Genomic DNA, 17239 nt, shown 5'->3' with positions numbered 1-17239 from the left:
TGAGGCCACACGAGTTGTCGAGAAGCCTAGCCCAGTAATCTATCTCTCTCTCTGGTTGATGGTAAAAGAACCGGACATGTCATTTTGCCAAGGAGGAGACCTGAGCATCCTTGCATTAATAGAACCTAGTTGTTCCCCGAGATGGCAGGTAGAGTCATAAATACACTGTCACCTCCCATAATTGGAGCTCCATCCACATTTACATTTATTATTGGGTAAAGTTTTCCGGAATAGGATCCTCTCTATTTCATTTGAAATGGAGAGTATCCATTTAGTATAAAATGAGGATTAATATTGTAAATTGTCCTTCAACTTTAATGTTAAGACAATATTACTCCTCATTTTACACTAAATGTATATTCTACATTTCAATTGAAATAGAGAGAATCTTGTTTCAAGTTTCCCTGAGGTGGCAGGTAAAGTCTTAATTATCCTCTTACCTCCCATGCCGAGAGGGTTGTCGGCGGATTATCCATTGAGTATTTTTATTTTTTATTTTTGACATGTTCACACAAGAGGGGGGAGGATGATTTGAACTAGTGACTTCCGTTTCATGAAGTGTGGTCCCTAACCAATTGAGCTATCTCTTGGGGACTTATTCATCGAGTATTGGCAAGTGATGAACATGCAAAGGATGGGACGTTTGGCACGAACTCTGGGCCCCTAGGTCCATGTGGCATAAGGGCCAGAGAAAGGGGGTATAAGAAGAAATGATCTCTGGGTAAGTAAGTCTAAAAACACAATCCAAAAAAAAAATCTCTTTAAGGAAGGCAAGTTACTAAATTAGGCATTAGAGTCCTTGTTGGACGAGCCCGATAGGCCTCTAAGCCTTGGGGTACGTTTGACAACTTGTAGGAAGAAGAGACGGAAGACATTAGGAGCAAAGCTAAAGAAGTTAATAGGGAAGTAGGGTATTCTGGAACCAACAATTGGCCCCGTCTGTGGGAACCGATACATCTTGGCCCTATGCTTTGGGTATGGAGGAAAGGGCTTGGAATCCAGGTCCTTAAGTGGACGCATGGGGCCCATGCATATGATCTTCGCAACTAGATCCAATCGTAGAAATGCACTGATTACTCTTAGAGAAGAATCCCCCAAGGGGATCGGTATCACCATACAAGAACATTAGCTGGAGCGGGAGAACTTCGAAGTGGGGGAACCTGCAAACCATAATTCCCCCACGTTGAAAGTGAAACTTGGGCGTACGACGGTGAATATAGGCCAGATGCGCAGAAAATGGCCCTAAAGGCTCTAAACAATTAGTTTTTTTTTTTTCTTAAAAAAAAAAAAAAATTAAATTACTCCACTTTTATTTATTTATTTTTTTTGTATATTTGTGTATATATATATATATATATTTTTTTTTTGCCTTTTATTTTTTATTTTTTTATTTTTTATTTTATTTTAAGGATATTTTCATCATTAGGAGGGATATTGACAATTTTTGGTAATTTGGAGAACATTATCGCAATTGAAAGTTTATGAAAAACATTGTGTTAAAATTTAACCTGCATTTCTATCCTTAAGAGATTAGAATGTTATAACAATTTCAAAGCCCAGACGAAGCTTTAACAGTCCTTGCACATTTGGGTTGTAATAGTATCTTTTGTGTATGTATATAGTTTTAGAAAGTATGAACATTAGTGAGGTTTTCAATTATTTCTCTTGAATTATTCTTACAATTTCACAGGTACTTTTAAAGTTAAGTCATAGTAGTAATGCCTTAAGAAAAAATAAAAAGACAAAAAGAAGTTATATGTTGGGGTGTTACAAACAAACACCACACCACACAACACCATTAAGAATTCCCCACATTTATTTCATTTTATGTTCCTAAGCATGTTTTCCAACACCAATCCATAAAACAAACGATGCATTAAAAATAATTTATAAGTAAACATTGATCAACTAGATTCTCTCAACTTCAAATAAAATAGATAGTCTCAATTTAATGGTCAGGATTTGAAGTTGATTTTAACTAACCGTGTATATGATGTCGATATTGACATGTCTTTAAAAAGTTTAAATAATACGACATTATATACACCGTTACATGCATCAAATTTAAATCTTGACCATAAAATAAATACTATCAATTTCAAATGAAATATCGAGGATTCTTGTTCGAGCTTATGGAGATTTGGGTTTGGATGGAAAATGGATTTAAGGCTTGCTAAGTTTATTGTTTACATGCTAGTTAACTTTTAATTTTTGATGATGTGACAATTTTTAGGTCTTGGATTTTTTAAACAGATCCTCATTATTAAATGGCTCATCACAATTTTACTTGAAATGTAATGATTCATAGGTTTCACTCATCCTCAGTTCGGTTCACTCAACTCAGAGTTATACTATTATGCAGTAAACTTAACTACCTTTCCTTCTCTCATGCGTAATACATTGGGTTGGGTAATGATACAGTTTACGCCGGCGTGCATCAACAGTGATGCACGCCAGGCATAAATTTTTTTTTTTTTTAAAAAATAATAATAATAAAAAAAAAATTTACGCCTGCGTAAACTATATCATTACCCCATTGGGCTAGCCAAAATCCCCGAAAGGTTATTTTGGCTGGCCTTGTAGCAAAAATAGCAAAAAAATAAAAAATAAAATAAAAGTCTCCTTCTGGTTATCCACTTTGGCGAAGGAAGTAGTTTATTATTATTATTGTGCTTAACAAATGTGCTGAGCACTGTAACTTATATTTCAAAAAAAAAAAGAACTGTAGCTTAACAATGCATAACGATTTTAAAATAAATTTACACGAATTAGGTGGTGTTTTCTTATGGTTGTGATTTAAAAAATTGCGATTTAAAAATATTGATTTTTAAAAACATAATTAAGCGTTTGACCTTTAAAATCGTAATTTAGCATATTAAATTGTGCGTTTTTAGAAAAACACTTTCTTACATGAGATTTGAAACCATATACAATTTATGTTTTCAGATTGCTATTTTTTAAAAATGCAATTCTAAACAATTCATTTGTAATTTAATTTAAAATCGCACTTTTTATTTATAAAATTACGATACGAAAAGCACCCACAAACCGGTTCACGGCTAAGATAATTTTAAAATGATCTAAGGTTAATAATTTGACAGGTCATATGAAATAAAGTTAATGGCATCATCTCACAGCAAAAAAACAACGGTGACGAGTCGTAAGGTGAAGTCAACAAGATCATCGGTAGAAGTCGCATGGTGAAGTCGCATGGCGTTTTCGTCGCTGTAAGAGGATGCCGTTAACTTTCTTTCATATGACCTGTCAAATTACTATTAACGATCGTTTTAAAATTGAAAAATGTTAAAGGCACAACACAAACCCAACTCAAAACCAACTTCTCTCCTACATGGCATTTTTTTTAATAAAAAATAAAAGTTTGAATTTTTAAAAAATTCACATCCTCTTTTCCCCTTTCAGATCCAAAAATCCTCTCAGTTTTTCGCTCCCCTCCCGCGCTCAGTTTCTCGCAAGGTCCCGTCTCTATCTCTCTCACTCCGGCGACGTCTTCGGCCACCGAGTACTGCAAGAAGCACGTCGAGGCCCCCAAAGCAGCCGCCGCATCCGAAGAACGCTCCACCTCCTCCTCCGATGACCTCAAGGCCTAGGACACCGAGTTCGTCAAGGTCGACCAGGCCACCCTCTTCGATCTCATCCTGGTGTGTCTTCTTCCTTATAAACTCAAATCCCCCTGTTAGATCTTTTTATTATTGATTTTTTTTTTCTTCTGATTAGGGTTTTGGTTTTTTTTTCTCTGCTTCCGTGTCTTTGATGTGTTTTTGTTTGGTTGGATGCCGAGAAAGCTGGCAGTTTTGGGTTTTGGTGGTTTTATTGTTTTTTAGTTATATGTTTGATTGGGTAGTGAATATTTGTTTTTGGTGGTATTCAGGGTCAATTATTCCTACTGATGCAACACCTAGAAAGCACCACACCTCATTTCATACGTTGTATCAAGCCCAATAACCTTCAGTCTCCCAAATTGTATGAGCAAGGACTTGTGCTGCCGCAGTTAAGATGTTGTGGAGTCCTAGAAGTAGTACGAATATCAAGATCTGGCTTTCCCACCAGAATGTCCTACCAGAAGTTTGCCAGAAGGTAAAGAAAGATAATATTTTATCTTCAGTAACAGCTTTAAAAATTCTTATATATTTCCTAATTGATTACGATTTTTTTTTTTTTTTTCCTTTGGCTTGGTGGATATCTGATGTTAAATCTCACATCAGATATGGTTTTCTTCTGCTGGAGAATGTCGCATATCAGGATCCACTTAGTGTTTTAGTTGCAATTCTTCATCAGTTCAATATCTTGCCTGAAATGTATCAAGTTGGCTACACAAAGTTGTTCTTCCGAACTGGACAGGTACTTTATATATTTGGTATTGGTTTTTGGCTAAATTATTAGTTGGTGCATGGCATTTATCCATGAGGTAGTTCATGGAAGATACATGGACATGGATTCTTAATACTATTCAAGAAGTCCTCCCTCCCATTGGAATGGGAAAATGAATTTGGACAAGAAGTTGCACATGTACTATAAGTGAATGTAATTGATCAACCACATTTCTTGTCGTTGCTCTGTAGGGCTGTGATTGAGCCAATCCGAGATACAATTTGGGTCAAGTACTAGAATTTGTTGTTGGTGAGTAGCTTTGTCACCATGTTGAGTAGGAGTTCACAAGAAGATACCACATTGTTAAGTAGATTAAAAATGAGGCATGACAGTCTCTGTATAAGGGTTATGTGAAGCCCATAGTGCACCATAATTGTGGAGACAAGCTTGTCTAATGTGTGAGTACTCCATAATTGGGTGTATTGGTGTTTGCGCTTGCGCTTGCGCTTGTGATTTTATTTTATTTCTTTCTTCAGTAAGACTTAAAAGAACATGAGTAGAAGTAGCGAATAAAAATGTGTTAAATAGGGAGGTAACAGAAAGTGTGATTTTAGATAGATTAGAATGGCTGCAAAGAGTACTTCTAGCCTACCTTGCTTAATTTGAGGATATAGATAGTCAACCCCAATTTAATTAGGGCTTAGTTGAGTTGAGTTAAGGGGTTGAGAGTTTAGTCCTTATTGGTGGTAATGGCTTCTCTCCTTGTTTGTGTATGTAGATAAGCTTGTAATTTGCATGCTCGCTTTATTTTAATATTGTTTGATATCTAGGGTGTGCAAACAAATATGTGTTTTAGTTCAACTCAAAACATGTTGGAAAAGCTTGGCTGCTTGTGCTTGCATCAGCTTGATGATATCTGAGTCTGAGCTCTAGCTCATTTTGAGCTTGATCTTGGACTTGGGCTTGAAGCGCATCCTCATTGGCCTCACCCACCTAGTCAACTTCCTTCCATTTCTTCACCAGTACAAATATCAACTTCAATTCTGTCATTACCTCCTGTTGTTAGATCATTTAAGACAAATTTACTAAAGTGGAGGGTAGAAAATGGAGATTAGGAACACATATAGATAGATAAGAGACATCAATCTTGATGAACTTCACAGCTGTAGTGTGGATCACCATTTCTATGAACTAGCTAGGTCCAAATTAAAGGAGACACCAAAGTGTTACAAATTCTATCATCATCTCCTCAATCAAGAAAGGAAAATTATAATCCAAAAAAACCCTTGATGATAAGGTGTGGTATTTGCATAAAAGAGAGAAGCTTCTTTCGTGGGTTGAGATCTGGAGATGATGGGGAAAGCATACAGACCCTTGCCTTTTTTTTTTTTCCCTTAAATCAAAAATGTTTAGAAGGGTAATTAAATTCTTCATAATCTATATACTCTTGTTCCTGATCCAAATTCAGCTCACTGCCAAACCTATATGAGCATGTTTATGAGGGCCTTTTCCATGAGGCTAAAGGAGCTGACGTTTCCTTACTTGGACTTGGCTTTTCTATTATACAACTTAGGGTAAATGACATTTTTCTCCCACAAGCTACGATCCTTGTATCACTTTTCTGAACTTGAGACACTTTCTCCCATAAAAGAAGGGACATCCAAGACATAAATGGAAAACTATGTTAGGAAGATAGTTGAAGATCCCTGATTACTGTAGATCACGTTTAGCCAAAATTACAGTGCAATAGCCCTATTAATTGTGTGATGTTTTCCTGTTCTCATCCAAAGATAATATCCCTGTCTTTTAAATGTCTTTTGAAATATCAATCACATAGAATTTATCTATGATTTTGTAAGTTGAATTGAATGGACATGATAGAGCAGTAAATCCAGAGCTTGCTACTGTTCATTTAGATTTGAAACTTGCTTCCTACCACATTTTTGGTTTCTGCTTCATATGCCCAATCAAATTCAGTAACTAGGTTAGTTTTGATTCACGTGCCAATACTGTCTGTCCTCATTGGTAATAAATTTACTTACTTTTTGCAGAACCTGCGAGATTTGTGGTGGCACTGCACTCAATGTTGCTGGTGAGCAGAGAAATGAGGCAAGCAATGCTACTGCTGCAGCCTCGTCAGCAGTAGCAGCTCCTGTGATACTAGTGGAGACTTGAACCGTCTGGCATCGCCGCCGCATAATGCATTTTCTTCTGTCCTGCATGGTCCTTGGCTTTGTCATCTCTTGGCTTTTTCACTTTAAAATACTCTCATGAGTCACTGAGATTATACAAGAAAATGTTGTAATATATCTTGATATGAGCTTCCTTCCTCACGTGTGTGGGTACCTTCATTTATGAGCCAGATGTAGAATTTTGTAGGTGCTTCATTTATATTGCTATGTATATGCTCCTTATCTCAATTATAACATACACAGCAGACTTGTTATTACACGAATCTTGCTGGAATGCATTGTACCTACTCATCGCTGCTTTTACTGCTTAATACAAAAGGACTGCTTAATGTAAAATACGCCATTTTGTTACAACCTAATTCTCAAGGACATACACGCTGTTTTTCAGCAAGATAAAATTTTAAGTTAATACTTGAGATAACTCTAACCTTTCCCGCATATGCAAAACAAACATAAAACAGAGAACTAGAAATAATAGATACATTAGATGCCACATTAAGATACACAATAATTATGAAGAGGGAAAAAATATAGACACTAAAACAACAATAACCCTACTAAAACCCACTGTCCCAAATTCACTATTTTTCCTAAAGCTACATTCAGTTTCCAAATATAAAGAAACAAATCCTCAAAGAACCAAACATCACAGACGTATAGTGACAAAAGATCAATCAGACCAAAAACCAATACTTGAATAACTAAATCTAGCTTCAATTATAACACTGACACCATCATTTGCACGTTATAACTACAAATTAACAAACACTTTCACTATCTAAAACAACTAGCAACCCATAAATCCAACTTCCCCCAAAAATAAATGAACAAAAAATCAAAGAACCCTATAAAAACTTTCATAAACAGTAAGAAATATACAATAAACATAAATGACAAAGCTCTTCCACGTTGCTCCCAACACAATCCTTTTAAAGAGTTACATGACAATTTCTCAAAAAGACAAAGTCACATGGCAACTTCCCAAAAAGACAGTTACATGCCAATTCCCTAAAAAAAATGCCAACATCAAAGGCATAAACTATATTAAATTTTACATGCTCTTGGACATAATGACATGTATCAGAATGCTACAAAGTTAAAAGATGCCGATCATCCTTGGTTCTTCAACTTTTTCATTCCCACCGATCATCTCTGTTTCTTCAAATTTTTCATCTCCATCCAACTCTTCATTCGAACTTTCATCCCCATCCAACTCTTCATCCGAACAAGTGATCCTTAAGACATTTGGTTCTTCAACTTCTTCATCCACATCTATCAAAAAGGGATACAAAGTTAAAAGCCATCTTGGTGTGTCAAAGCAAAATTATAACCCAAACAAAAGATGAAAAGTCAAACCTATTTGAGGGCAATCTTGCTCCAAAAAATCTTCATCATTTGGAATACGTGTACACAAAGATTCAACTTCACCCCCCTTGTCCATTTAGGCAGCTATGATGAGTAACTTTTTCGCTTACCTAATATATAATTCAAAATATTATTGTATAAGCAGTGTGAACTATAAAAAGCATACAAATAGTAAGAACTTAAATAGGCTTGAAAAGAAAAAAAGAAAATGAACTTCATTCCAAGACTTCTCTTGAGAGAGGCGACGATAAAGTGGCAGTTGACAGAATTTGATGAGCAAGTAGAAAAACCTTGGTAGTTGACAGAATTGCTATAGGCACTTTTAGGGACATTATATCAATCTCTAATAACTCATTAATTTATGCTGCTTATCTGTTAAAGAATTGTACTTTCACAGTAACAGGTGCGATTATAACAATCAAAATCAGCAAAGTATGTTCTTTGGTATTTCTTGGCTTTCCATTCACTCACTGTCACAGACACTGCAATCAAAAAAGACCCTATAAAGGCCCATTTCTGGCACTCAAAAGGTTGAACTATCTGCAGGTACTGAATGTTGATGGTGTACATTTTTCTTCTTACTTTATGTTCAATATCAACAAACATCACATGTAGAATTCTGACTGACCAAACAGTAAGATAAATTACAAGAGAAGCACACATTTAACAGACAATAAGAATCAGCAATGCAGCAACAAATACATATAAATGCAGACATCACAAAATTATCATTTAGTTCAAAATTACAAGAGAAAGTTTCAACCAAAAAAAAAAAAAAAAAAAAAACAGAATAGAAAGAAAAACCCAGGACAAAACAGCAATTAAAAACATTAACCAATTGTGGCATATTCAGAAGGGAAGGCAGAAGTGAGAAACTCCTCATCTTCAATGAAAATCTGCAAATTCTTGGACTTCATTAAAAACCCTACTGATTGCTCATTAAATTCCAGCATGAAGCCCAACTTTATCAACTCAGAAAGTGCACTAGTATGATCGCTGTTATCCCATAACAAACCCTCAGAAATTGCTTCAGAAAAATATGTGGCATATTCAATGATATTCTTATAACCACTTGACCTGTCCAACTTTGGTGCCAAAAACTTTGAAGCCTCTCTATCCCAAAGAATCATTCGGGTTCCTATGGGTTTCACAAGTTTCCCAGAAGAAAGAGATAAGCTATAATTTACAGTTATGGGATCAACAATCTCAAGGAAAGTAATATTCAGAAGCCCTTTGATCACCTCATGCCTCCTTTCCGCTTCCATTTTCATTGTAAGGCCAGCTAGAAAACCAAGGATGAGCCTAACAAGCCCTCCCTTAAAAGAAGTAAAAAATCCATACCCAATAATATTCAAAAAACAGAAATCTAAACCCTAAATACACATAAATCTAATACACTATTCTAGCAACCACTACACATAAATCAAAAAGCCCTAGATTTTGAATGCGGATGAGAGAGAGGGATTACTTACCACCGGAGGAGGAGAGAGAAAGCCTTCGGCTTCGCCGGAGTGAGAGAGAGACAGGAGCTTCGCCGGTGAGAGAGACAATCGACGGAACCTTGCGACGGACGGACAGCTTCGCCGGTGCCGAAGAACTCGCCGGAGGAGAGAGAGGGTGAGCGCGGGAGGGAGAGCGATGGAGTGAGAGAGGATTTCCGGTGGCCGAAGAACTCGCCGGAGGAGAGAGAGGGTGAGCACGGGAGGGAGAGCGAGGGACTGAGAGAGGATTTCCGGTGGCCGATGAACTCGCCGGAGGAGAGAGGGTGAGCGGGAGGGAGAGCGAGGGACTGAGAGAGACTTTTAGATTTCTGAAAATTTGATTTTTACGGACATTTGATTTGGTTTAAAAAAAATATAATAAAAAATAAATAAATGCCATGTAGGAGAGAAGTTGGTTTTAAGTTGGGTTTGTGTTGTGCCTATATCAAACCTCTTTAAAATTACACTAGCCGTGAACCGGATTGTATTTGCCTTCTGAGTGAATAGCGTCTCCCTGTATACTCTCCCATCTCCGCCTCAGACCAAACCGAAAAGTTCTCATCTCTCTCTCTTTTTAGGTCAGTCCGTACAATCCCCCCTCTCTCTCTCTCTCTATCTTTACATTTATTAATTTTACTGTCAATTTTTGTTTTTCAATTTTTCTTGATCTCTGTATAATTTTACGGGATGTTAGTGCTTTTGGTCGTGATGTGGACCGGTGATGTTTTAATGATTTCCGATTTTCTTTTTCTGATTTTCTGTCTTGAATTACTGCTACAATGATTGATCTTGAAGAATGCAATCTGTTAATTTCAATTCAATTGCACAAAATCAACAATCTGGTAATTTTATGAGTCTTAAGATTTAGGCAGCGTACCTGATAGCCTGATTTGGTAAAGGATATTTTCTGCACAAACTTGTCCACAAAATCCACAACTGAAAAGACGATTGATTGCTTCTAATGGTGCCAGATAGTGCTTGGCTGATTTGGTGAGATAAGCATTGCTAGTGATGGTATTAGTTCGTTCACTATCACTGAACTCAGTATAATGTTTAGCACTTGCTGGGAATGTTAATATGGTGGCCGTTTATAACTTGGAGCTGGTCTCATTGCACAGCAACGATTCCAATCCAATAGGCTCTCCTAGATTGTGGCAATGGCGTGGCAATGGCGTCTCCACAGGCATGATTACAGCCTGTGTGGTAGGAAGCTTCTGCTCCCTAGTGGACCACTATACCTTTTTAAGTCATTGTGAGCAGAAATTTATGAGTATGAGTGGATTGTTAAAAAGCACAATGACCCAGGGAGAAGTGCTGCTTAATCCTGAAGTGAGGCACATTTGATGAAGCACACTACGAGTGCAACAGGCGTGTGCTTTTTAATTTTTAGTTATCGATATGAAAATAATTAAAAAACCATTAATCAAAGGCCAGTCAAGATTGATGGCTGATTATTGGATACTTACTCTATTGTTACATGCGTTTTGGGCATATTTTGTTAAACCATTTGCTTGAATTTGATCGTTGCAACTGTGGTTGGGTATATTTTGTAATGCTCTGGAAAACAAATTTTTTTAGGTGGAAGAGAATAAAGTGTAATTGTATGTCTGCATTTCTTATGATTTGATGGTTGCTAATTCTTTGCTGTCCATTGATTCATTCTTTATGTAGAGTTTCAAGAAATTAAACAGCCTAGGTAAGATTTGTAATTTTGAACCTACAGCCGTTTGTCCAATTGCAGATGGGTTACCATTTAAGCTAACAAGCTCTATTTTGATTTTTTTAAATCTTTTTTTTTTTTTCCTATATATTATGAATCTTTCTCTTGGAAATAATTATACATTTCATATAAAAGCATGTACTTTACTTTGATCATGCCCATGGAGACGCCATTGCCATGATCTAGGAGAGCCTATTGGATTGGAATTGTTGCTGTGCAATGGGACCAGCTCCAAGTTATAAACGGCCACGATATTACCATTCCCAGCAAGTGCTAAACATTATACTGAGTTCAGTGATAATGAAGGAACTTATACTATCACTAGCAATGCTTATCTCACCAAATCAGCCTAGCACTATCTGGCACCCTTAGAAGCAATCGATCCCCTTTTCAGTTGTGGATTTGAGGACAAGTTTGTGCAGAAATTATCCTATACCAAATCAGGCTACCAGGTACGCTGGCTAAATCTTAAAACTCATGAAATTACCAGATTGTTGATTTTGTGTAATTGAATTGAAATTACCAGATTGCAGTTTTCAAGATCAATCATTGTAGTAGTAATTGAAGACAAAATCGGAAATTGGTAAAACATCACCGATCCAAATCACGACCAAAAACACTAACATCATGTAAATTTATACAGAGATCAAGAAAAATTGAAAAACAAAAATTGGCAGTGAAATTAATAAATGTAAAGATAGCAACCTGAGTCTTGACTAGCACAAGCCTCTGGGTTTGTTTGACAAACAAGCTTTATTCATTAATTCAATTTTCTCAAAAAGGCGATTTCAATCCCCCTTCTGTTTGATTCATAGAGCTCCTCTTTCTCTTCATCAACTCACGTCTATACAATGGTACTCAGAGCTAGTGCTCCTTTCTACGATCTTAGTCAAGAAAGAATAAGTGCAAATTAATTGGCTTTAGAAACCCTTGAAAATTTCTCTGATTTAGAGTCGGTATATTCTTCCCTCGTTAAAATTTTGTGTTATTTTACATTTAGTTATTTGTTTTACTTAATGGTGTAGAACCTTTAAAGGCAGTTAATTCCAAATTATTCATATGCATCCATGTAGTTGATCTAATCTTGCTAATGGAAGTCTGTTTCTGGATGTATGTAGGTTAAATTACTGTCGCAAGTTACGAGATGCCTTCTGCTCAAGACCCATTTTATGTAGTGAAAGAAGAGATTCAAGAATCTGTAAGTTTTTCTTTTTGGGAAATTACTTATGGACTGTAGCAGCTCTTAGTAAAGAGAACTTCTATTGAGAGCAAATAGAAGTTCAATAAAATTGCAGCAGCTCTTCTCAAAGCTTTGAGGGTGTGATTGCCTTCTACTTCCTAGGTTTTATTGCTTAGGAAACCTAGGTGTCTGACTGCTTGGGCTGTTTTCTTCTTCTTTTCAATTCTTACTTCAACAACCTGCTGCCTGAAAATTCAACCTTGATTCCTAATTTTATTGGTAATAAGGCCATGAAGATCCTTTTTCTTTTTCTTTTTTTTTTTCATACCTAAATAACCTTGAAACCTTTCAGATCAAATCTTAATCAAGATAACACTAAGAAACCTAATTCCAGTGCTGAATTCCAAAAGATCCTGCATCCGATTTGGTATTTGAGGCCACTTAGGTTTCCTATCTTGGATCAAGCGGTTACTTCCAACCTATTAAATATCATTATTTTTATTGGTAAGTTACACATGCACCCAGTGGGACTTGAACCCATGACCTCACCCTCCACCTTGCTACAAAGAGAGGAAATACCATTTGAGCTAAAGCTCATTGTCCACATGCTCGTGGAAATGGAGGAAACTTTTGGTAGCTGACACAAGTGGAAGAGAAATTGGGGAGTGGAATCTACTCTTCTTGAATTGTCAATTTATTTTAACGGTCACAATGCTATAGAAGATAGTCCTATTGCTTGTATACCTATTTTTGATAAGTAGTAAAATATATCAAACGAGCTCAAAAAAAAGGTGCATCACCTTTAGTAAATGAGGAGTATACAAGAGCAACATAATAAATCATCTTAGGTTAACATTTTAAATTTAGCAAATCTGTAATGTTCAACAAATCAGTCACTCCTTTATATGCATTGATTGTAGCTCAACAATTCAATGGTTTGTGCAGTTATGGTGTGCTTATGAAAATCTGATTATTTAATCTAAATAACTTACTACTTCTTATGTTCCAATTTAAATGTCTTGTTTTTATTTTTGGGAAGCCAGAAAATACATGTCCGCTTTCTAAAAGTGGAATGTTTTACTTTTCAGTTTCCTATTTTTCCCTCAACTTTTTTAAAAAATAAATAGGATTTTTATTAGAAATTCGTGCATTTAGGGAGATCACTATATGTTTGTCCTTTTGCCAATTCAAACTATGTCATAACTACTGAGGCCCAAACAATTATCCTGGACCAAATCAGCTTCTGAAGTAAAGTTGGACTCTTAACTGGCACAATGCCAAACCTTTATTCCTGGGCTTCCTAACAGGGTGGTTCCAGGCTATGGCTGCTGCTGTATCTGGAGATTTTGGGATTGAGACTGATCATGGTGCTGTTGTATTGAATTTTAGGCTCCTTGGGTTGTGTGGTTGAGGATGATGTGTTGTTAATTAAAAGACTGATTAGCTTTAGTTACTTAAAAGAGTGATTAGCTTTCTCAATTATCTTCTCTATTCCCTTGCAAATGATTTAATTTTATCAACTTTTGGCTGTTTCCTAGCTAAAATATCAGTCAGGGCTTGATTGGGCTGATATAATTGTACCATAATTGTTTCAGGCTAATTGAAATTGTTGGGAATCTGGGGCACTTTTAGAGAAGAAAAAACATGTGTTGCAAGATGAATCTCTCTCTCTCTCTCTCTCTCTCTCACACACACACACACACACACACACACGCTTGCAAAGCACAGTTGCATGCCTGCTCACTGACATGACATCCATGACTTATTTAAGAAAAGCTTTTGGTTTTTGTTTTATGTTTTTGGTTTGGACTCTGGTGATAGTGGCATTAGTAGTTACGTAATATATGTTGAGTGTCTGACCATTTGATTATCTTCCCGTTCAGATTGATAAGTTGCAATCTACTTTTCACCAATGGGAGCGTATTCCTTCTGATACTGGAGAGCAAGTACATCTCACAAAGGAACTGCTTTCTGGTTGTGAGAGCATTGAGTGGCAGGTAAATTTGGAAATACCATGCTTAACTTAGAACTAATTTTACCTCTTATAATACTTTATGGGAAAATCATGTGATTTAAAGTTAAATACATTTTCTTGTTTTTATTGATGTGATCTCATCCTGCTTTGAGACCTTATTGTTTCAATAGCAATCAAAGATCTTATACTGAGTCTCTGACAATGAAGCTTGCTAGATGAGGTTTTGGACTTTAAGTTCGATGAATTAGCCTCAGTATGCAACTACTGAAAGCCTGCTTTCTTGATAGGAAGGTGGATGAATTGGACAAAACAATTTCTGTAGCAGCTAGAGATCCATCTTGGTATGGCATTGATGAAGCGGAACTCGAAAAACGAAGAAGATGGACCAGCACTGCTCGTACTCAGGTTGATTTAACTTAATAAATTTGTGCATTTTTTTAACATCGTGTATTTTACTGCCTTTTTTTTTAAAAAAAAAAAAAATTAATTTTAATTTTTAAAACTGAAAGTATAGTTTAAATCATACTCTGTATTACATTGCAACCTTTTGGCATTGGTGTGTATGTGCGTGGTGGCTAAATGACTGGACTATAATAGGTGGGTGCCGTGAAGAGAGCAGTAGAAGCTGGAAAGGAGTTGAATGGGACTGGCACTACTAGTATGAGTGGAATGCGCCGAGAACTAATGAGGATGCCGGGTTCTCACCAGACAGATAGATCTAACCACTACACTGGCCAAGGCAATGATGACCTCATATCATCAGAGTCAGATAGACAGCTGCTTCTGATAAAGTAGCTCTATTGCTTCTTTCTCTTTCCTTCCACACACAGGCACATGCAACATATTTAGCTTAATATCTAACTCTCCTATCCTTTGGAATGTGTGGATTTTATTTTTTGAACTATTATCTATGTTGGCCTGTTCAGTAAATTCCGTAAATATTATCTTGTATTATAATTTGACTAGGTAGACAAAGAAATCCCTGACTTCCCTCAGGATTTTTGAAATATTATGAAGCATTTTGCAATCTCTGACCTTTCTCTTCTGATTTTTGGAATTGGATTTTTTTGATAATGTTGGCCTCGTCACTGGAATAAAATATAAAAAAAAATAAAAAAAAATAAAAAAAGAAGAAGAAAATGGCATCTCCTCCGCCAGTAAGAACAAGGTAGATGGTGAGGACTTGGTTTCAAGACCCATTGTGGGTTTGTGTAAAGTGTCACTAGAAAAAATATTTTAAGTTTTATAGTTGAGTTGAATACTGATGTTAATCGAAATAATTAGTTTGTGACATTTAATTGTGATGACTACTATGCTCCTTTCTCACTTTAACCAAAATAACTCTCTATCAATAAAATTTCAGTAGGTGTGTGTAAATTACCAATAAAAATAATTGTTGGAATGAAATCAATTTTTGTAACAAATTACTAATTTTAATTGAAATAATTAGCATGCAACATTTTGTTGTGATGACTACTATAATCCTTACTAATGACAAGGATGATGCTACCACATTGAGCCAGTTGCTAGAGAAGAGAATCAACATATTGCTTATCTAGCTTACACCTTAGACGTTCTTAAAGAAGGTTTTGTAGGTGACGTATTTGGTTTCGCAATGCTATATTTACCGTTTACTATTTTCATGATTTTGAGCTTTTTAGCTGTATATTTATTTCTTTTAAACTAAGTATTAATAATATTTTTAAATGGTGTTTCAAAACTTGCTTAGTCAAGACAAGATTTTTGGTGAATTTATGCTTTGAGGATTAGAAAAGGCAAGACAGCATTACATAGTAGATTAGATGAGGTTTACTCCATGTTAATCAGAAACCTCTTTGTAGGTTTTTTATTTTTTATTTTTTTAATTTTTTGTGAGAAAAATGTTTTTTTTTGCCCTTTTCTGTTTCTTGTTTGTTCTCTATTATATATGCTTGTCAATTGGTGATTGTAGGCAGCAGGATGAGGAGTTGGATGAACTTAGTGCCAGCGTGGAGAGAATCGGGGGTGTTGGGCTTACTATACATGAAGAGCTCCTTGCACATGTAAGACTTTTTTAATGTTCTTGATAATACCTCTACCACAATTCTAAAGAAGCATTTTGATGCACGAGTGACACTTGTATTATCTGTAAATCAACTTTTTTTGGTCAAAGTTCATTGTTGGGTAATTTTTTGCTGATTTGTTGGACTATAATGTAATCTTTTGGGTGCCCCAGGAGAAAATTATAGATGAATTGGGTATGGAAATGGACAGTACATCAAATCGTCTCGATTTTGTTCAGGTGAGCCTCTGCAATAAGTCTGAACTAGGTTTATTTCCGATCTTTGTCGAATAGTGGCTTCTTACCAGTGATCTAAAATTCCAGCAAAAACAAGTTCAAATGAACTTCGTTACTTTAATTTACTAATATGTAGCAAGAGGTGAAAATGTTTTAATCTTTCCTTGCAGAAAAAGGTTGCTATGGTCATGAAGAAGGCTGGTGTGAAGGGCCAGATTATGATGATATTGTTTTTGGTGGTTCTGTTTATCATCTTATTTGTGCTCGTCTTCTTCACTTAGGCTGTAGAATGAAACATGTTAGCAATGTTTATACATGGGAGACTTTGAAAGAGATTTGGGAATCTCTCTAGGGGAAGAGAGGGAGAAAGAGAGGAGATAGGGGACCTCATCCAGAATATAGATAGGAGCTAAAGGATTTGATTGGTACTCTGATTTGTTGAGTAAAAAAGATTTGGAACCAAATGAAGGACCTGCCTTTTTGTTCTTTGCAATTTCTCAGGTCTGCATTGTATTATTCTTATTATGTAAAACAGCGTTGTATTATTCTTATCATTTATTCCTCCATATCTCGTTGACAAGATATTAGAAGGTCCATACTTATGGTTTCTTGCTTTTTTCCGAGCGAGTTTTCAATTTATTCACAGTGAAGCACACAGGTTCCATAAATCTGAAGCTTTGGAAGATGTCATCTAGCAGGAGATCTGAGAGCTTAGGCGA

At 36.0% G+C, this 17239-nt stretch overlaps 3 protein-coding genes and 1 long non-coding RNA gene across 12 annotated transcripts in view; 3 read left to right on the top strand and 1 right to left on the bottom strand.

The window, feature by feature from the left end:
* LOC132173415 (protein LATERAL ROOT PRIMORDIUM 1-like) overlaps positions 1–3608 on the top strand; it is a 13859-nt gene extending 10251 nt beyond the window's left edge. The window contains exon 2 of the mRNA XM_059584918.1: positions 3421–3608. Within this exon, the coding sequence (XP_059440901.1) occupies positions 3421–3608 (188 nt within the window). The remainder of the gene's footprint in view (positions 1–3420) is intronic.
* LOC132175179 (syntaxin-61-like) overlaps positions 1–17006 on the top strand; it is a 51004-nt gene extending 33998 nt beyond the window's left edge. For 3 of the 8 annotated variants that reach the window (XR_009439396.1, XR_009439395.1, XR_009439394.1), the window contains one exon: positions 11223–11535. Coding sequence is in view for 5 of the 8 variants with exons in the window: in XM_059587034.1 (XP_059443017.1) it covers positions 12232–12285; positions 14151–14264; positions 14534–14647; positions 14840–15033; positions 16194–16284; positions 16458–16523; positions 16691–16801 (744 nt within the window). In the remaining 3 variants the exon portion in view is untranslated. Of the gene's footprint in view, positions 1–9827; positions 9946–11222; positions 11540–12205; positions 12286–14150; positions 14265–14533; positions 14648–14839; positions 15034–16193; positions 16285–16457; positions 16524–16690 lie in introns of those variants that run through there. The other 5 variants (XM_059587037.1, XM_059587035.1, XM_059587034.1 and 2 more) reach the window with 5 other exon arrangements.
* LOC132175878 (myosin-1-like) lies at positions 3321–6522 on the top strand. Of its 2 annotated transcripts, none has more exons than XM_059587961.1 (4): positions 3321–3659; positions 3890–4095; positions 4224–4359; positions 6381–6522. In XM_059587961.1, exons 2-4 carry the CDS (start codon positions 3908–3910, stop codon positions 6423–6425), a joined length of 369 nt encoding a protein of 122 aa, XP_059443944.1. In that variant the 5' UTR covers positions 3321–3659; positions 3890–3907; the 3' UTR covers positions 6426–6522. The 2 variants fall into 2 exon arrangements, with proteins under 2 accessions (XP_059443944.1, XP_059443945.1); XM_059587962.1 differs by lacking the exon at positions 6381–6522 and adding an exon at positions 4581–4813 and having other exon boundaries at positions 3323–3659.
* On the bottom strand, positions 7357–9695 carry LOC132175949 (uncharacterized). The gene is made up of 3 exons (XR_009439474.1): positions 9359–9695; positions 7878–7996; positions 7357–7793 (listed from the first exon to the last, which is right to left on the bottom strand). It is a non-coding gene; the product is annotated as an uncharacterized LOC132175949 (long non-coding RNA).
* Positions 17007–17239: the final 233 nt, after the last annotated feature.

This window comes from Corylus avellana, chromosome ca3 (genome assembly GCF_901000735.1).
Source record: "Corylus avellana chromosome ca3, CavTom2PMs-1.0".
NCBI classification, from domain to species: Eukaryota; Viridiplantae; Streptophyta; class Magnoliopsida; order Fagales; family Betulaceae; genus Corylus; species Corylus avellana.
The sequence above is the reverse complement of the archived record's forward strand: the minus strand, read 5'-3'. Positions and strand labels throughout refer to the sequence as shown.

Excerpts from the sequence above, each read along its gene's own strand:
- LOC132175878 (XM_059587961.1), top strand. The coding sequence starts at position 3,908 with ATGCAACACCTAGAAAGCACCACACCTCATTTCATACGTTGTATCAAG. Across the intron at positions 4,096-4,223 it reads TACCAGAAGTTTGCCAGAAG|ATATGGTTTTCTTCTGCTGG; the intron begins GTAAAGAAAGAT and ends ATCTCACATCAG. Across the intron at positions 4,360-6,380 it reads TGTTCTTCCGAACTGGACAG|AACCTGCGAGATTTGTGGTG; the intron begins GTACTTTATATA and ends TACTTTTTGCAG.